Genomic DNA, 18,729 nt, shown 5'->3' with positions numbered 1-18,729 from the left:
TTCAGGAGCTTTGTAGGAGTCACATAAAAGGATTAGACATTTATATGGATAAGAACATGCATGGTTATGTCTGGATAAACATATATGCTGGTTATAAAATTGCCTGCTTCAAAGTAGGAACCAGCCATCAACAGAGTAGGGCCGGTAAGAAAAATAATACTCCCCCTTTCCTCCCCCGTTTGGCAGGTTAGTCCCTAAGGGTATGTCTACACTGCATTGTAAACCCGCATCTGCGGGACCCGGACTTGCGGAATCGGTATTTCCATACCTGCGCTTGAACGTCCAAGCTACATGATAAACCTGGATTTACGATTGCTGGACCCAGGTCCCGCAGCCATGCTCACACATTCACACTGCACTATGCAGACCTTTTATCTCTACTGCAAAATGACAGGACTTGGACCTGAGTCCTAGTGAGACTCAGGCTGTGACCCATCCCTCAGCAGGGTCTTAAGATCTGGTTCCTGAGTGTTTGCTGAGCCGAGTCAGGCTGATTTATGAGAGGGTGGAAAGGGGCTTGGGTTCAAACGTGAGACATTATGAAGATTCTTGCAACTTCTTCTAAAGTTTCTAAGACTGGTCACTGTAGGAGACAGGAGTCAGACTAGGTTAATTCTGGTATCCTGACCCAGTGCCAGTCTGAGTAACTACCTACAATACTGTCTGTCTAAATTGTCCCTGTTTTAATTGCATATGCTGTTCAAATCCTGTCCTGAGTAGTTGTGTAGTGTTACTGTATGCTGTTAAAAAGCTCTTGTGTTCCACCCCAGACATGGCTGCAATTTCACTTCCTGGTGAATTGATTCATTTCTCACTCTACATACATTTAAGTCACTGTAGGTGTCCCATAGAAGTCAGTTTACAAACCTTATAAACATGTTTTATTTCAGTCTTATCTGACACATTTATGAGAACATTTTAGTCTTCCTAAATGTGTCTGGGCTTGTTCTGAAGCACTTTGCAGTCCCTTGGAATGAATGGAGCTATAGAAATGCTGACTGTGTGTTTGCATAACGGGGCGCACTCCTGCAATGTCCCGAGCACAGCTCCAAGGAAAAAGCCAGTGTTTCCTGAGCATTCCCATTGATCAGCTGAGGATCTAGAAAGTCTGTTGTGTTAATGGTACTGCCAGCACTTGTGCCTTCAGTGTCAGTGTGAGGTCATGGCCTTCCTCACGTTCTTTAGCAATAGCAAATAGGGAAACATTCGAACCATTTTACTATATGAGAAACAAAACCACAACAATGAAATAGGAGGCAATTCCATTTTGGGGTTCTGATGCATCCGGATTTGCTCCCGTGACTTATGCTATCACCAGAATTTAATGGAAGGGAAAACTTCTTACCCCCAGTAGCTGGAGTTCTCAAAATGCATTGCCTCAGCGGACCTACTTAATCATAAAGCTGAGCTCTGGAATCATGCTTGTGTTTCACACTCTCACTGTGACGTACAGGAGAGTGACATGGTCTGCGGTGTTGTCAGATTCCACGGCCAGAACGGACCACTGTGGTTATCTAGTCTGACCTTTCCTGGTGTGAGAGACTTAGATGACTGCTCCCATTCTAAGCAGAAGACCACACTCCAGGTTGTACAGCTGTTGTGTTGCACTAAACGTATGCCTGGAGGCAGTGCGGAATGGCACATCCAACCTGTGCCAGTGTTTCTCAGCTGCACCTGGTTTTATGTCTCCTCCCATCGCCCCTACCAAATGCATTTGTAAGATACCGTGCTGCAGAAGACTGCTCTTCCCCAGAGAGAGCTGTCTTCTAGGGTATGTGTACACAGCAATTAAACACCTTTGGCTGACCCGGTCAGCTGGCTCAGGCTTGTGGGGCTCTGGCTGAGGGGCTGTAAAATTGCTGTGTAGATGTTCACACTTGTCCTGGAGCCTGAGGTTGAGGACCCTGCAAAGGTCAGGCTGCAGCCCGAGCCCAAATGTCCACACTGCAATTTTTAGCCCCGCAGCCTGAGCCCGGTTAACCCGAGTCAGCTGACCCAGGCCAGTTGTGGCTGTGCCGCAGGTCTTTTATTCCAGTGTAGATGTACCCCTTGAGTAGCTGGATTTCAAGGGGAAGACTCCATAATGCAGGTGTTTAGGAACATCAGCACCCTGTCTGGATCAAGAGGTGGGAATGGACAACAGGAGATGGATCACTTGATGATTACCTGTTCTGTTCACTCCCTCTGAAGCACCTGGCAATGGCCATTGTTGGAAGACAGGATACTGGCCTAGATGGACCTTTGGTCTGACCCAGGATGTCCATTCTTATGTAATGCCCCCTCCCCCCACAATTGGATGCCTTGGGGTTCCAGGAGTCCGTATAGATTTGGTTTTGGGTTTTTTTGAGGTAGAGGGAGGGCAATGTCTATTACTTAACCCGTACAGATATTAAGTTTGTTTCCTTACATGTGATTTCTTTTTCCCCACCCCCCTTTAAACCTTCAGAAAGCCTTCAGCGCCCTGTGCCACAGCACACACTTGTACGGCAGGAGGCTGGTCTTGGAGTGGGCTGACACGGAGGAAACAGTGGAGGCCCTGAGACGGAAAACAGCCGAGCATTTTCACGGTAATGTAGTAGCATCCAACCAGATGGTGAATACATCTGAGATAAGTGAGTCCCTGTCTGGCATGGGTCAGACCAGTTCTTTCCCAGGAGCTGTCTGTTCTCATGGGTTGGCAAATGGATGGTGGAACCCGAGAACATAACTGCAAGGTGTATTGCATGGTGGATGTGGAAACCAAGGATGTCTCCTGTGCTTTTAGAGTAAACCGCACCGAGGAGCACTGGCGGGAAGCCATACCCTGGTAATGAAGGTTGTGCCAAGGAAAGGGGTCATGAAACATCCTGACTACTCCTTTGCTCATGCCTGCCTGTATGCATCTGTATGTTGACCCTTTATGCGCTCGCTGGAGCAGTCAATCCATGAAATGATTTTCTGCAGTCCATATGGGTTCACTAGTCTGGCAGTGCTGTGGGTAATTCCAAATATTCAGGCATCCCAAATAGGAGGTGAGATGGTAATGGTCAGGAAGCTGTTTTGATACCCATGGCTCTGAATAATAAGGCAGTGGAACTGTGCAGTATGGCCTAGTGAGTAGAGCATTGGGCTGGAACTTAGGAGACACTGTGTTCTATTCCTGGCCCAGCCAGCGGTCTGACGAGCCTCAGTTTCCCCATCTGTAAAATGGGGGTAGTGCTACTGACCACCTTTGTAAAGCACGTTGAGATCTACTGATGAAGAGTTCTACATTAGAGCATGATATTATGTGCTTTGGCACACTGAAATGCTACATCCCCATATGCTGTGTGTTAAGGTAGCATGTTTAGTGCCTGGAATGGCTAATTTACAAGAAATACAGGCCTCCAGAAGGAGGAGAATGAAGTCCAGGTAAAAATGGAACAGATAAGAAGTTGAGAGTTGAACAGTGTTGTTTGGATCAGATTCCAGAAGCCGACATTTCCATGGATAACCCTACTGCAGACTTCTATTGACAGCCATTGACAAGGGCCAATGCGTTGATTGGCAAATATTTGTGTAAGAAGTTCTCCCCTGGGTTCAAGGACTATAGTGGAGATCAATGCTCCTCCTTCAGCCTTTCAACGCAATCTGCCCCCATCATACACACGCCAGCTTCCTCCAGAAAAAAGGGTTGAGATAGGTAATTCCAGGGAAGCATTGAAAGCATCAGTTTACGTACATGGCGATGAGAAGCAAACCTCACGTCTCCCCCACCCTGGAATAGAGGACTGCATGGGCAGTGGTTCTTGACAGACATTCAGGTTAGGAAGACAGTCTCCAGTGAAAGGGGTGTGGCTGGATCCCACCAGATAGACCAGCTGTTGAACGTGAAGGGGTGACAGTCAGCTGTTGGTGAAAGGCAGAAAAGCAAGTGAACACTGGAAATAATAGGCGAGCCACTGGTGTGACCTAGATACCACAAGGGAGGCCTGGCATGTGCAAATGTCTGCCAATAAAATTGAACCATCAGGGGGCGTCAGTGCACCGAGGGGGAGGAATTGTGCACGTAAATAGCTCCAGACACGGCACGTGGAGTTGGAGATGTAAGGTGGGGAAAGAGGTTTCCTCAAGGTGACCCTAGAGGAGAAGGGAGCTGCAAGGAAGGTGATTTATTTGTCCCTAATATACTTAGAATTGCCTCCCCCTCTGTTTTCATAGTCTCCAGAGCCCCTGTGCCACCTCGAGGAGTCATTTAAAAAACGGATCTTGACTTTCCCTGGTGACTGCAGATCTAATAAAAATGCAGACTGCTCCCCCTGCTTTGTCAACCTCCCCATCAGCCAGCTCTGCCAACAGGTCACACTGGGCTCAAACAGGTGCACTGATTTCTCTGCGCTTGTTCTCTGTCTGGTTTTGTTTTCCCTGAGTCCTTGGGATCTTAATGTCCTAGCATTTGTATTATCTGCTCTGGATAGAAGTTGGAAGCCAAACTGGCACCATGTCCCCAGGATCTTAGCTGTGGACCAAGAGACAGTTCAGTAAGCCACATCTGTTTGGAACTGAAAATAAGAGCAGTCTCTCGCTTTGAATTGTTCTTGGTTTGAGAGTGCTGGGAGATAGGGAAACAGACCGATTGGACTTCAACCCCTACCCTCCCTACATGCGCACTGGCAACTGCCCCTCACTAATTGTTACTTCTAGTTGGCATTCAGTTACTTTGTGCTTAGCCCTGTTTTCAGGGAAATACATAAGAGGCCAGACCTAATGGACTGGACTCAGGGCTTGAACCTGGAGTCCACTGTGAGGGCATCTACTTAAAAGGAATGTTCTTGACCAAACATCTCTGTGGGACAGTGAGCAAGTGCATGCAGCTGTTAACTGAAAGGTTGGTGGATTCAGTCCCTCCAGTGATGCTGATTTTGTTTCTTTACTTGGATTGTAAGCCTCTTGTGTTTGTACAATGCCCTGATCCAAATTCAGCCCTAGAGGCGCTTCTGAAATATATGTATTTAATAGCAATGCCCCTTCTGGACCCTGGGTTCAGTGGTTGCCTGAGAGCCCAGTGTGACTATATCTAGGACTTAGCTCATCTCCTAGTTGCCTGGAGCGTTCTATTCCAGCATATGGTCCTTCAAAGCCACCCCCAAAGGGAACCTGACAGTGTTACTGGGAGCTGAACGGGAAATGTGTTCCACCAGGCTCTGTGTGGCTTCGGTCTGCCATGTTGGAACGTGTGGGAGACACATACCATTGCTGTAATATTGCAGAAAATGGAAGGGCTAGAAATAAGCACAGGTAAACTTCAGCTGCATCTCTCCCTTCCATCAGCAGCCTCTCTGATACACCTTCACCATTGTTTTGGTCAGTATAGCACGTTAGCTGGGGGTGGGGAGAGGCTGATTTTTTCCGTTGGTAGAGCCAGGCATATTGTGGGTCTACGCTGTACAATACCCAGTTTTGTGCCAATGCGCTGTGCAATACCCAGCTTTGTGCCAATGCACTGCGGTTCTGCTCTGAAACCTCTTTGACCCTTCCCGTCTAGCCCAGTGCTGGGACTCTAATACTGTCCTCTGAGTGATTGTTGGAATAAAAAGTCTACATGTCTGGGTCTGAGAGCCCCAAACTCTTGTCATTGGTGATTGTAATCAAAAGCTGCTTCACCATTTATTCCCCTGACCTCCTCCATCCCATCTTGCCACGCAGCTAGTTGTTACTGTGGCACAGATTGTTATAACCACCCACGTGCTCGTCTCTCCAGCCGTGCTTCCTGCTCCGCGCCGGCTGATAAGGGAGCTGTTCAGACCACAAGCACCCATCGAGCAAGGCCGCAGTTTAGATTAGCAGAGTGAGAGTGAGTCATGGAGCAGAACGTTCTTCATTTGTTGCCAGCCATGAGCATTCCTGCTGGGGGCACACGTACTGTGAACATACAAACACCACCTGAACCCGCTCCGCTCTGCTGAGGCCCCGCGCTGCCTCCTTTGCGGAGAGCACGCTCCATTTTTCTCTTTTCTTTCTGCTTCCCAGCGAGCCATTTCCATTGAAGCACATGGTTTCCCCTGCATTTAGTGCACCTCGGGTTCTTCCAGATCATGCATGGGACAGCCAGGTTTTTTATGTGCAACCCAGTGTGTACGCTTTACCTTGAATTTGAGGGTAGCTTATATCGTGCTTTTAGCCACGGGGGTTGGGCCCTTGGCCATGTAGAACGCAGCCTTGTTTTCTTTCTCCTGTGTCTCCCAAGAGACAGAGAACATGGCGTCTTGCAATGCAGTAGACGTTTCAAAGAGGAGCATAAGTCGCTCAAAAGATCAGCAGCCTTAGAGGGCAGAAAGCGTCAGCAGGGAAGGCGGAAAGCTCTGCTTGTCTGGGTACAGCATCTTCTGTCCCTCCCCCTCCCCTGAATTGGATTTTGAAAGCGAACCCACATAGCAAGCAAAGAGGGGGATGCTCTGGCAGACATGTGCGTGGGAGGGAGCTCGGGAGAGGAAGAGAAGTGAACACAGCAGAGGAAAGTAAGTAAGCTGCCGGCTGTGTCTCATTCATCCAGAGTGCGGTTCAAACAGCAGGCTCGTGGCTGAGAGAAGCTTTCAGTCCTTTTGCAGGCCGCAGTGCCTGTGAATTCAGCAGAGCGCATATAATAGTGCCAAAAGAATCTGATGCAGAAGTCTTTGTTTGCTGGCCTCTCAGGCAGAAGGGAAATGGCTTTGTTTGGCTACACTCTCAGGTTGTTGTTTTTTTAAAAAAATGCCCCCCTTCCTGTTCTTTTGTTAATAGCAGGTAGGGCAGTGCTGTGGGTTAATGCTCTTGCCTGGAGAACTGGGTTCAAATACGACTTGCATCACTAGCAGCCAGTAGCCATGCCAGCACCCCACCACCACTTCTCCCCAGGCTCACTCGGGCTGTGAGCTTGTCCAGCCTTAAGCGAAATAGGGTCAGAGCTGGTGGTTGCTTGGATTGAGAGACCCCGCCAAAGATTCAAAGTTGCTGCAGGACGTGGTGCTGGTGAGACAGTAATTGGTGCTTTGAGTAGACACTGACATAGCGCCTAATGTACTGGGGGTTTTATGTTTTGGGTGACACGTCAAAGTAAGGTCCTGACCATGTGTGGTCATTGGAGATCCCATGGCACAAGAAGAGGGGTGACAGCTGTGTTACCCTGGCCAGTCTCCAGTAGCAGTCATTGCGGTCTTCCCAATGTTATTCCACTGCATGCATTTCTAAGGTCCCTTCCCCGTAGTACCCAGGCAACAGGACCTGAACTGATTACATCCCTCAACAGATTACATGTCCCTGTAACAAAGCTGCTCACTGACAAGAAGGAATCCGGGTGTGGTGTCCAGTGTGCACAGCCATGATTGCGCCTCATTTACCTGGTAGGGGAAATCCAGCAGGAGAGATCTTACCTGGTGCCTTCTCCCAGGTAGCATTCTGCTTCCTGGCTCTTAGTTTGAAAGCGGGCTCTGCCAGCCTCAGAGGTATAGGGTAGGCATGGGCAGGGTGCAGGTGAGAGATGATCTTAAGGAGAGCCAGATTCAAATCCAAGTTTGGGGATTTAAAGAATGGAGGTTGTGTTCTTGAAACGGACCCAGAGTTAGACTGGCAGACAGTCTAGCACAGTGGTTTTCAAACTTATTTTCTGGCGACCCAGTTGAAGAAAATTGTTGATGCCCATGACCCAACGGAGCTGGGGATGAGGGGTTTGGTGTGTGGGAGGGTCTCAGGGTTGGGGTGCAGGGTGAGGGCTGTGGGGTGGGGCCGGGAATGAGGCGTTCAGGGTGTGGGAGGGGGTTGGGGGTGCAGGAGGGAGTCAGGGTTCTGGGCTGGGGGTGCAGGCTCTGGGGTGGAGCTGGGGATGAGGGGTATGGGATGCAGGAAGGGGCTCCGGGTTTGGGGGCTCTCAAGGCTGGGGCAGGGGATTGGGGTGCGAGCTTACCTCGGGCGGCTCCCGGACAGCGTTGCAGCGGGGGTGCTAAGGCAGGCTTCCTGCCTGTCCTGACACTGCAGACCACGTTGCGCCCCGGAAGCGGCCAGCAGCAGGTCCAGCTCCTAGGTGGAGGTGCGCAAGCGTCTCCACGCGGCTCTCACCCAAAGGCACCACCCCTCCAGCTCCCATTGGCTGGGAACCAGCCAATGGGTGTGTGGAGCCGGTGCTCAGGGCAGGGGCAGCGTGTGGAGCCCTGTGGCCCCCCTGCCTAGGAGCTGGACCTGCTGCTGGTCGCTTCCGGGGCGCAGCACAGTGTCAGAACAGGTAGGAACTAGCCTGCCTTAGCTGGGCAGCACCACCGACAGGACTTTTAACAGCCCGGTCAGCAGTGCTGATCGGAGCCGCCGCCGCCACCCAGTGTCTGGGTCACGACCCACAGTTTGAAAACTACTCGTCTAGCACGTGCAGCCCTGGGTGGACCAACATGAGCACTGCTTATGAGGAGGGCTGCTATCTGCCTAACTGGCTGTGGTTTCCAGGTGGCTTTCAGAGTCCTCCTGTGGCAGTAACCTAGCCTTGAGGGCACCAAGGCATGTACCATGACCAGGGCAGCATCCAAGAGGAAAGGGAGGAGGAGGAGGAAAAGGCATTTCTGCCCACCCAGGCTCTGAGTGCCCAGGAGCAGAGATGAGCCCAGCAGGACCCTGAGACATGGAGAGCAGACATCCTACATTAAGGGTGAGGTCACTATTGTTACCAGTTCTTCCAAGTGCTCCCTTCCACCAAAAAGCTCCCACTTCTGTATTGCCAGGAGTGAACGACTTTTCATGCCGGTCCCCACTTCTGCTCTACTATCCCAGCTGAGAAGGACAATCGGAGCTCGGTGTCCTCAGCGTACTGACAGCACAGCAGTCCCTTCCTTGGGCTGATGGAGCATTCTTTGCTTCCTGCCCTAAACTGTGCGGTGTTACTGTGCATTGTTCAACAGCTGCGTCCTGCCACACCAGAGGGGCTGCTGTTCTGTGGGCAGTGAAGTGATGCCTGTATAGTTTACAAAGCGCTTTGGGGTCCTTCAGAATCAAAAGTGCCCCAGAAATGCAAGTGATTTGTATTCACTGAATAAATCTGTAGACTCTGGTCACGTCAGGCTCAGGACTTGTATAATGAGGTGGTGCCCGTTTATATCACGCTGCACTGGTGGTGTTATGCTGGCAGAGCTGCAGAACATAAGCCTGGACTACAGTACACCTGGCTCTCTTCCTAGTTATTAGTAAAACTTGCACGGAAATGTGAGCAAACAATTAAAGTGTCATGGAAGTTTCTGCACATACTAGAATAAGGCAAATGTCTGGGCAGGACAAACGTGATGAATATTCCATATCCCTCGTAGGTTTCAGAATGTACCCCTTTTGTAGTCGTGTCATTCCATGTTTCATGCTAATTGATAGTAAAACTTAAAAAGTATTTTGAAACACTTGGGGGAGGGGTGTTATTAAAAAAGCCCTTTTTCAGTTTCTTCTTCTTTGTGGCCGCAACAGGGTTGTACAGGTGTTGCCAACATTATGTGGCCTCATGTGTCCACGTGTAGGACAGGCTTCACAGTGCCAACGAGGAGGGAGATGGGTTTGTAACAACTTATCCATTTTTTTTTAACATTGGATGACAGGGTGCACGCTCCAAGACTACTGCGGCCACACTTTCACTAAATGTTTGACTTGCACCAACAATAAACTCCATCCTCTTCATAGTGATTCTCTTAGACAGTGGTTCTCCACGACCAGTCTCTAGACCTGTGATCTCCCTGACACAGTTTAGGACGCAGCAAGCCGGTCTCTGGTATCAAAAAGGTTGAGAACTACTGTCTTAGACCATATGGATGGGTGCCCTTTTTAGCATTTCTATACATCAAAGTATAGAGTAATAGATTTTAAGGAAAGAAGGGATCATAATCCTCATCTAGTCTGACCTACCAAATAGCACAGGCCAGAGAATCTCACCAACTGATTCCTGCATCTAGCCTATGACTTCTGTAGGTACCTTTTAGAAAGATATACAGTTTTGACTTCTAGACTGCAAGCGATGGAGGATCCACCATTGCTAGAGAATTTGGTCCAGCTAGAGAATTAATTTCTCTCACTGTTAAAAGTATGCAACTTATTTCTAATCTGCATTCGTCTAGGTTCATCTTCCAATCATTGGGTCTTGGTTTTTGTTTTTTGCTCGACTAAAGAGCCATCAGCTGTCAGAAATCTCTTCCCCATGTAGGTTTTTGCAATTATCATCAAGTCACCCCTTAGCCTTCTCTTCAGCAAACTAAATAGATAGTGTCTTCAGACTCTCGCTTGTTTTTCAGACCTCGGATCATCTTGTAGTTTCTTTTGAAACCTTTCCATGTTTTTTCCAACTTCCTTTTTGAAATGTGGGTACCAGAACTGGACGCAGTATTCCAGAATGGTCTCCCTACGGCCATCTAGAGTGGCAGTAACACCTCCCTACTCCTAATTGATATTCCCCTGCATATGCATCCAAGGAGTGTGTTTGCCCTCTTATCATATATTAGTATAGCCTCTTTTTAGTGCTCTCGGTTTGTATACATTATGGATTACACAACCCAAGATTTTAAATACTTTTTTTATACACCACACCGTTAGTCCGTGGAACTCAGTGCTATGAGATGATATTGAGGCAGGAGCTTAGCAGAATTCCAGAAAGTATTAGATGCTTTTATGTTCAAAGAGAACATCCACTGTAACATTGGGAAGAAAAAACAAATGTAACGGATAGAAACTCTTCTGCTTAAGGACATAAAACGAGATAGAGCTCTGCTCAGGTCTGATTTTTAAGCTGGAACCAAACCCAAGCTCACCTTTCCCAACCCTTCCCCCGGAACCCGATTCAGTGACACTGATGCCTCCTACCCATGGAGCTGGCGCCGGCAGCTGCGTGCCCTGCTCCTGCTGTCCACCGCCCCCTGCTGCGCTGTGTGCACCATGCAGTGAGAGATGCTGCAATTCCTCAGCACGTTCGCTCCACAGAGCAGGGAGGTGTCAGCTTGCAGGAGTGGGACACGCAGCTGCCACCGGCCTGATCACAGGGCAGGAGTTGAGCTGACCCAGCCACGGCCCAAGAGGAATCATAGACTATCCGGGTTGGAAGGAACCTCAGGAGGTCATCTAGTCCAACCCCCTGCTCAAAGCGGGACCAATCCCCAATTTTTGCCCCAGATCCCTAAATGGCCCCCTCAAGGATTGAACTCACAACCCTGGGTTTAACAGGCCAATGCTCAAACCACTGAGCTATCCCACCCAGGAAGTTGTACTTGAGTCCCCATTGGGTTTGGGTTAGATTGCAGGGCTATAAAGCAAACACTAAGGGCTTATCTACGGAGAGATAGGAGAGTTAATTCGAATGTTCTAAAGATGTATGTAAAGTGGATTAGTTAAACCACATTAAACCCCTGCGTGAATACTTAATTCATTTCTGAAGTGAATTAAACTAGACTGAATTAAGGCCACTTTAATTCTGACTAAGTGCATCCACACAGGGATTTAATGTGGCTTAATTAATCCCCTTGAAAAATTCATTTGGATTAGCTCTCCTGAGTGTCACTGTATAGACAAGCCCTAACTGGGGGGGTGTTGGGAAGAAGCTTTCCCCTGTAGGTAGGTTATTAATGGGGTTCCTTCCATTTTCCTCTAAGGCATCTCGTGCTGTCCACTGTCAGACACATTCTGGGCTGGGCGGCCCACTGGGGTTCTCTCTTATGGCCTTTCCTATGAGCCTGTATGGCAGCTGATCTGCATTCAGCCACTCGAGGCTCCATCGGACCCTGCTCCGAGAACTTACGTAGGGCTCTGGATTCCTGCAGGGAAGGAGTTGGGTGATGGGAAGAATTTTCCTAGAATACTTTTCCAGTGTGGGGGAGTTACTTTTACAATTGAGGCTGCTTTGCACACAAACCAGTGCACGATTAAACTGGGGATTGAGCCCTGCTCGTTTTGGGATGCACCCCGCTGTCACCACTCCAATCCTCCTGTGGCCTTTGGAAAATGGAGGTTGTGGATGCTCTCCAACCTGGAGTCTGGTCTGTCCAGTCAGTTCCCAGGGGAGGTGATGCCTCAGAGAGGGGCACACCTCTATGAACAGACACAACCCCCTCTCGCTTTCTCTAGCCCTTGCAATTCCAGACAGCAGTAGCGCCGGTGTCAGCCTGCAAGCCTCCCTCTGCCTCCCTCACTCTGGCAAGTGGTGTTTTGGAACTATTTCCGAGCGAGCCAGTAATATCCTGCACACACTCCCTCTCTCCCGGGAGCTGCAATCCGTGCAGGGAAGGTACTTGCTCCCAATCCAGTTAAATTACTATTGACTTGTGTTCTCTGTGCTCCGCAAACATTTCACTCAGCCGTCACCAGCGGGGCCGGCGATCTCCTGCCAGGGGTAACTTGGGAGGCCAGCTGAGCAGGGCCGTTTTTCCTTCTCTTCCCCATCGATCAAAGAATTAAACTGACAGAAGGGGAATTTCGCACTAGGCTTAGGAGGGGGAAAGTGACTTTTCATGGGCAAGATGGGGGTGGCAAGTGTGGGTGTGTATAGGGGTGCTTCCAAATGGAAAGCATGTGGGGCAGGGGGGTGGCATGACAAGGGACTTGTTTCATGTTTCAGTGCTAAAGAGGCACAGAAAAAACAAGGCAGCAACATTTTATAACCAGTTCCTCTCGTTCTCCAGGAGGCTGTGTGGTGAACAGACATGACCAGCCAGATGCTCTGCAGAAGGCTGTGGGAAGCAAATTGGTTTGACTTTGGTGCATGCACTGCATTTGTAAATAATGGGTCAGATCCTGAGATGGTGTAAATCAGTGTAGCTCCACTGATGCTGAGGATCTGGCCCACTATTTACAGTCTGCATCGATGGAGCTGCACCAATTTACACCAGCTAAGGATCTGGCCCAGTAATACTTCCTATCACTATCAAACCCAGTGTTGCTATCCTTGAGTCCTTTGGAAAGTTTTTTAGAGGCTTTTTGGTGGCCACTTTTGCTAGGTGCATTGTAGAGACCCCACCTGTAATCGTGTTTGAAGAGCTCCTCAGAGCCCGTGTTTGTTTTCATTTGAGACGCTTTCCTTTCACCAGTATGTATCTCCCTTCCCCTCTGCTTTGTGCCTCTGTTTTTGTTTTGTTTTTCAGAGCATCTGTAACTAATGCAAACACATGCCGTAGCCAGAGAGTAAAACCCTGCCGGATTAGTGTGACAGCCACAACCCTGCCATGTGATAATCCCATGGTAATTCCCCGTTAGCCCCCGCCCTCATTGGCTTTTGCTATTGTCTAAAGAAAGCAAATAGCATAGTTAGCAGGCAAACCTTAACCAGCTTGGAGCAGCAGAACCACAATGCATGCACCAAAGTCAAACCAATTTGCTTCCCTTTTTTAGAAGGTGCGCAAACGGTTATGTGCATTCCCAGCAGCTGCCTGCCTGTGTCGTCTCTGGGAGTTCCTAGTCTGGAGAGCAAGGGCCTGCTTATGTGGAGAGTGAGCGCCCACCTCTAATGTGTGCAACCGCACTGAGATCAGAGCCCCATTGTGCTTGGTGCTGTACAAACACAGAGGAAGAAGCAGTCCCTGCCCTGTAGAGCTTACATTCTAAATAGGCAAGATTGACAATTCTGGGCACTGACTAAAGAGCCATCTATAAGTGACTCGCCTACAGTCACTCAGGAAGCCTGTGGCAGAGCCAGGCCTCGAACCCAGATCTCTTCTGCATTGGCAAGTGGCTGGGGAGGGGGAGGCATATCCTCACTGGCAGCTTGTATTTTATATTGTTATTTTCATTTGATGCTGATCCAAGGTGCTGTCTTGGCAGCGCTGCAGATTGAACTCCTCCACCCCAGAGCAGTATGGCCTGGGAAAGCTTCCCACACCCACCTCCCCACCTGCAGCCCCATCAAGGTGTGATGTCTCCACCCTGCACAGTACAGTAGAGCTTGCCGATGGTTTGACGGCCGCTGACTCCCTGTGGCCCTTTTGTTCCTGGTCATGTCTCCAGACGTCACCTGCTGTGACCAGTTGCAGGGGACATGATGACATACACACTCGCCTACTAGGGAATGGGCTGTGGCAACTGATTTGTCAGAGGCCACCACATCGCCGTCGGGCAATGGTAATGCTCATTCACAGTGATCTGAGCTAGATTGCAGCTGACGACCTAGAGGTGGAAGGCTCTGCATTTCCATCCCTCATCCCCTTAGCTGGCCAGTGCCCCTGCCAGGAGGTGGAGAAGCTTTCTCCCAGATAGGGTCCCATTCACAGTGCTCTGTGCAGCCCCTCTCAAGACCCTTCAGCTGACTATGCCCAGCTGCTGAAATCTCCCTGCTACAGCTATGTGCATCTTGGGACGTACTCGTTTCTGGGGAGTCATAGCAGCAGTCTCTACCACAGGGGAGTCAGGACTCTTGGGTTCTATTCCTGACTCTGCCACCAGCTTCCCATGTGATGTTGGCCAAATCCCAGTTCTGTCTGCAAAACAACAAAGGATCGGACAGTTTCTATGCTGGACGTTCGTGCAGAGTGGCGTTTCAGTGAGTTTCTGCTGTGATTTTAATTATTCAGAATTAAAATTCAAACTGTCAGAAGCCATGCAAGTCTAGGCAGCAGAAAGGATGCAAAGCATTGGCAGTAACTTTGGATTTTGAAGGACAGATTTTACAAAGCCCACAGGCTTGCCACTGAGACCCGGGGTGTTTCAGCCGCTGTTTATAGGCACCTTTGCAGGTTAGGATGACAGTGTAGAAGGGTGGAAGGTCCAGTGGGACTTGGGAGACCCAGATTCAATTCCTTGCTCCCCCCCACACTTCTTGTGTAACCTTGAGCAGGTTATAGTGTGTCTGTACCTCAGTTTCCCCTCTGTACAATGGGGACATTAGCCCTGCCCTACCGCACAGGGGTGTGTGTAAAGACTGTGAGGTGCTCAGATGCCATAGGGCTGAAGGTCATGTAAATTCCTCAGACAAATGGAAGGCTGAGGACTGCCTGTCTCCCTCTTTTATACCGCCACCATTACAGTGAGAAGTACGCACCTCTCGCACAAGCCTAGGTAGGCAAGCAACTGGCGTGGTATTACCATGAAGTGGTGGAACTACCTTCTCCCGCGTGGGGCGTCGGGTCCCAGGTTTGGTGAGCGTACAGGCACACTGCAGAGCATTGGAAGCTGAGGAGTGACCCGGGGTGACTGTGAAGTGCCTAGGCAAATACTTGAACGCTGCCTGATGCGGTGCCCTCTGTCAACATCCTGTGCTCCTGCGGAACTATTCAAGCTAAGCAATAACCCCCAATCTGGGCTGTCGTTTTCGAGGGATACGCGTTGATATTGATCTTTTGAGGGAGAGCAAGATGAGACCCTCAGGCTCCCTATGCTATTATAACATGCCCAAGGCCACATTAGGGTTGACCCGTGGAACCTTAATTCTGACAGCTCCTATTTTTTGAGCGTTTGACTTTGCAACGTTCTTTGAACACATTTTTTGTCCGTAATAAGTAGCTTATAAAGGGTCAATAAGTGATAGTGATATGCAGATAAGGCTGGTAAGTATTAGATAAGTGTATCAGTGGAAGGTGTAATTGACGAGCCGTGGTTATAAGCAACCTAATGACGTTTAATTTTTGACAATTTACTGTTTATTAAAACAGCTGCCTATCAATTGCTAACCCTTTACAGCTATGAATGTAACCGTCATATAAGGTATAACCCATTTAGACACCAAAAAGCAACACAAGGATGATTAGGGCTTCTCTAAATTTTGAAAATTTGGAGTTAATGTTTATAGTTAAGGTTCCATCAGCAGCCTTCTGATTGATGGCGTCTGTCTCCAGTTCTTGGTTCCCCTAGACAGATGCCACTTGCTTCTGATCTCCTTTACACTGGTATAACTCCACTGCCATCAGCAAAGCTACTCCTGAGTCACCCCTGAAATCTGAACCCAGCCCTGTGTGCACACTATCACATGTGAGTTAACGTTGATGATTATGGTTGGACAGTAACCGTACCTGTTCCCACTTCGTGCAGTGTGTAGCGCAAAGTACCAGTTGGACTTGGTGCACGTATATGGGGAGTATGTTATCCCTGTTTCTCAATAACAGAGTGAAGTGTGACGTCGAGTTAGTGTCCTCACTGGTGCTGCATGTGTGTCACTAGGACTTCTGGGGGCACATCCCAGGGTGCTTCGCACTTCAGTGAGCTGAGCCGCTGTATGGCTTTTTCCCCCCAGTGAATTGTAAGAGAACGTGTCTGTCCTTCTGAGCAGGGTGAATTGAGGGAAGGCATTGGAGGACTTTCAGCACTTGAGTGGCTTAGCCTGTGTCCTCATTGAAAAACAGGTGGGTTACAGCCCCAGTGAAAGCCCTGCTGCCCCAGCTAGCCTAGGTTGAAACCACCACCACACTTGAGTGAGAGGGTTTTGTGTGTGCAGGGGAGGGAGATTGGGGAAACATCCAGGAAGGAGCCTGGGCTAATTCTGACGTCCCTGAAAGTTAGTAGAAAGGTGATCTGGGATGAGTCAAAGATGACTGGGGTATTGGGTAACATTACAGGGGCTGTAGATGGCGATCGGGTAAGGATCCTAGGGCAGAGTTAAGGTTACTGGTGGCTGTGAGGTTCCAGACTTTCAACTGTTTCAGTTTGTCCCAATTTTCCTTGTCATGTTTAAGCAAGAGACACCTGCAGCCTTATGTCTCACTTTAACAATGGGAGGGTTGCTCTCTGAATAGATCATTCTAGCCTTCCTCCTGTCTCTGGGGGTCTGACACTGAGCGGAAGCCATGGCCGGACAATATTCTCTCCCCCCCACCCCTCCAATCTCCCTTGCCCCTCGCCTGTCTCCCACAGCATTCCTAAAGTCTAGAAGTCAAGGGAGACCAATTCTGGCATTCTGTCAAGGAATTAATTGAAAAATAAAATCATTAGATGGGAACTCCAGAAATGCAAAATTGTTTAAGGGGGAAAGAGGGGGTGTGCGCTTTTGTCAGGTTAATTTCTTCTGTATTGATGCTTTGTGACATTTCCTTGTTGTTTATCTTCGGCAGCAGCTGTAATACTAAAAGAAAATGCACAGCTTGTTCCATTTATTTATTTTACACCTTTCTTCAGTCCTACGGTATGTTTGTTTGTTTGAGAAACCCAGTGAGGCTTTTGATGTCTGAGAGCAGGATTTAAACAGCTGTTCTCCATGTGGAGGTGTGGTTCCTCATGGGAGGAGAATGTGGGGGTAGCTTGTCTGTCTTTCCTAGAGACGCCATCCTCAGCAAGCAGGGCTAAAGGTCTCCCTTGACTGGTGTCACTAAGCTGGGTGATAATTTTTCCATGGATGCTCACCTGGAGCTTGAAATGAATTCACTCTGGCCACGCTCACTCTCCTCTGGGTTCACTCTTGGCAAGTGTTCACCCAGGCAGGTTATCCCTAATGTCGCACCTTCTCAGAAAGCCACCGTCAAAGGTGTACATGAGGGCTCACATCACGTGCTGGTGCTGTAATCCAACATGTCAAATCGCTTCTAACCAGTACAGCTTGAACCACGTGTAATGTTCGTGATCATAGAATCATAGGCTATCAGGGTTAGAAGGGACCTCAGGAGGTCATCTAGTCCAACCCACTGCTCAAAGCAGGACCAATCCCCAACTAAATCATCCCAGCCAGGGCTTTGTCAAGCCTGACCTTAAAAACTTCTAAGGAAGGAGATTCCACCACTTCCTTAGGTAACGCATTCCAGTGTTTCACCACCCTCCTAGTGAAAAAGTTCTTCCTAATATCCAACCTAAATCTCCCCCACTGCAACTTGAGACCATTACTCCTTGTCCTGTCATCCGCTACCACTGAGAATAGTCTAGATCCATCCTCTTTGGAACCACCTTTCAGGTAGTTGAAAGCAGCTATCAAATCTCCCCTTATTCTTCTGTTCTGCAGACTAAACAATCCCAGTTCCCTCAGCCTCTCCTCGAAAGTCATGTGTTCCAGTCCCCTAATCATTTTTGTTGCCCTCCGCTGGACGTTTTCCAATTTTTCCACATCCTTCTTGTAGTGTGGGGCCCAAAACTGGACACAGTACTCCAGATGAGGCCTCACCAATGTCGAATAGAGGGGAAGATCACGTCCCTCGATCTGCTGGCAATGCCCCTAATTATACATCCCAAAATGCCATTGGCCTTCTTGGCTACAAGGGCACACTGTTGACTCATATCCAGCTTCTCGTCCACTATAACCCCTATCAATCATCCAGAGTGGACATTACTGGCCCATGGAGACGCGGGATCGTACCCCAGATGTAGCATGTAGCCCTGTCCTGGGTGGATCATCCACCTCCTCCCTGACAAATAGCAGTGGGACCTTCAGTCCTGACTTGAATGCCTCACGGGGGCTTAGATGACCATGAGATGTGCTCCTGTATAAATGGATTCAATAGATCAGGGTACATCAAAGGAGTGGGCACTGCAAGGAATCCCACTGCATATTTCTTTAAAGCAATGTGCGGGTTTGCCTCCAAACAAAGCCCTGTCACCGCAGGAGCTGCAGCAGGAGAGGGGTTAAATCTCCCGCCAGCTTTGGAGGCAGTGAGTCGTAGCTGTCGCTCGCCACCCCCCGGAACACCCGGCCCCAGGGAGCGCCCCTTATTGGGGAGCGGGTCTACATCAGGCTGAGTCTGCATGGCACAGCCCCAGCGTTGTTAACATCAGCCAAGAGAGTGACAGGCATTTAGTTCATGCTTTGCCGCACCTGCCCTTCTGTTTTCGGCTGCCGCCGCTGCCACAGCTCCCATTACCTCCCTGCAAATTCAATTTCCAGAGGCCATTGTG

General features: G+C 49.2%; 1 protein-coding gene and 1 long non-coding RNA gene across 5 annotated transcripts in view; both read left to right on the top strand.

Moving 5' to 3' along the window:
- RBM19 (RNA binding motif protein 19) overlaps positions 1–18,729 on the top strand; it is a 147,049-nt gene that overhangs the window by 92,361 nt on the left and 35,959 nt on the right. For all 4 annotated transcript variants that reach the window (XR_007352793.2, XM_048821083.2, XM_048821081.2 and 1 more), the window contains exon 23: positions 2,447–2,567. Coding sequence is in view for 3 of the 4 variants with exons in the window: in XM_048821083.2 (XP_048677040.2) it covers positions 2,447–2,567 (121 nt within the window). In the remaining variant the exon portion in view is untranslated. The remainder of the gene's footprint in view (positions 1–2,446; positions 2,568–18,729) is intronic.
- LOC142069376 (uncharacterized) lies at positions 2,587–16,273 on the top strand. Its single transcript, XR_012665173.1, has 2 exons — positions 2,587–6,476; positions 8,428–16,273. It is a non-coding gene; the product is annotated as an uncharacterized LOC142069376 (long non-coding RNA).

The sequence above is a fragment of the Caretta caretta genome, chromosome 15, assembly GCF_965140235.1.
Source record: "Caretta caretta isolate rCarCar2 chromosome 15, rCarCar1.hap1, whole genome shotgun sequence".
NCBI lineage: Eukaryota > Metazoa > Chordata > Testudines > Cheloniidae > Caretta > Caretta caretta.
The sequence above is the reverse complement of the archived record's forward strand: the minus strand, read 5'-3'. Positions and strand labels throughout refer to the sequence as shown.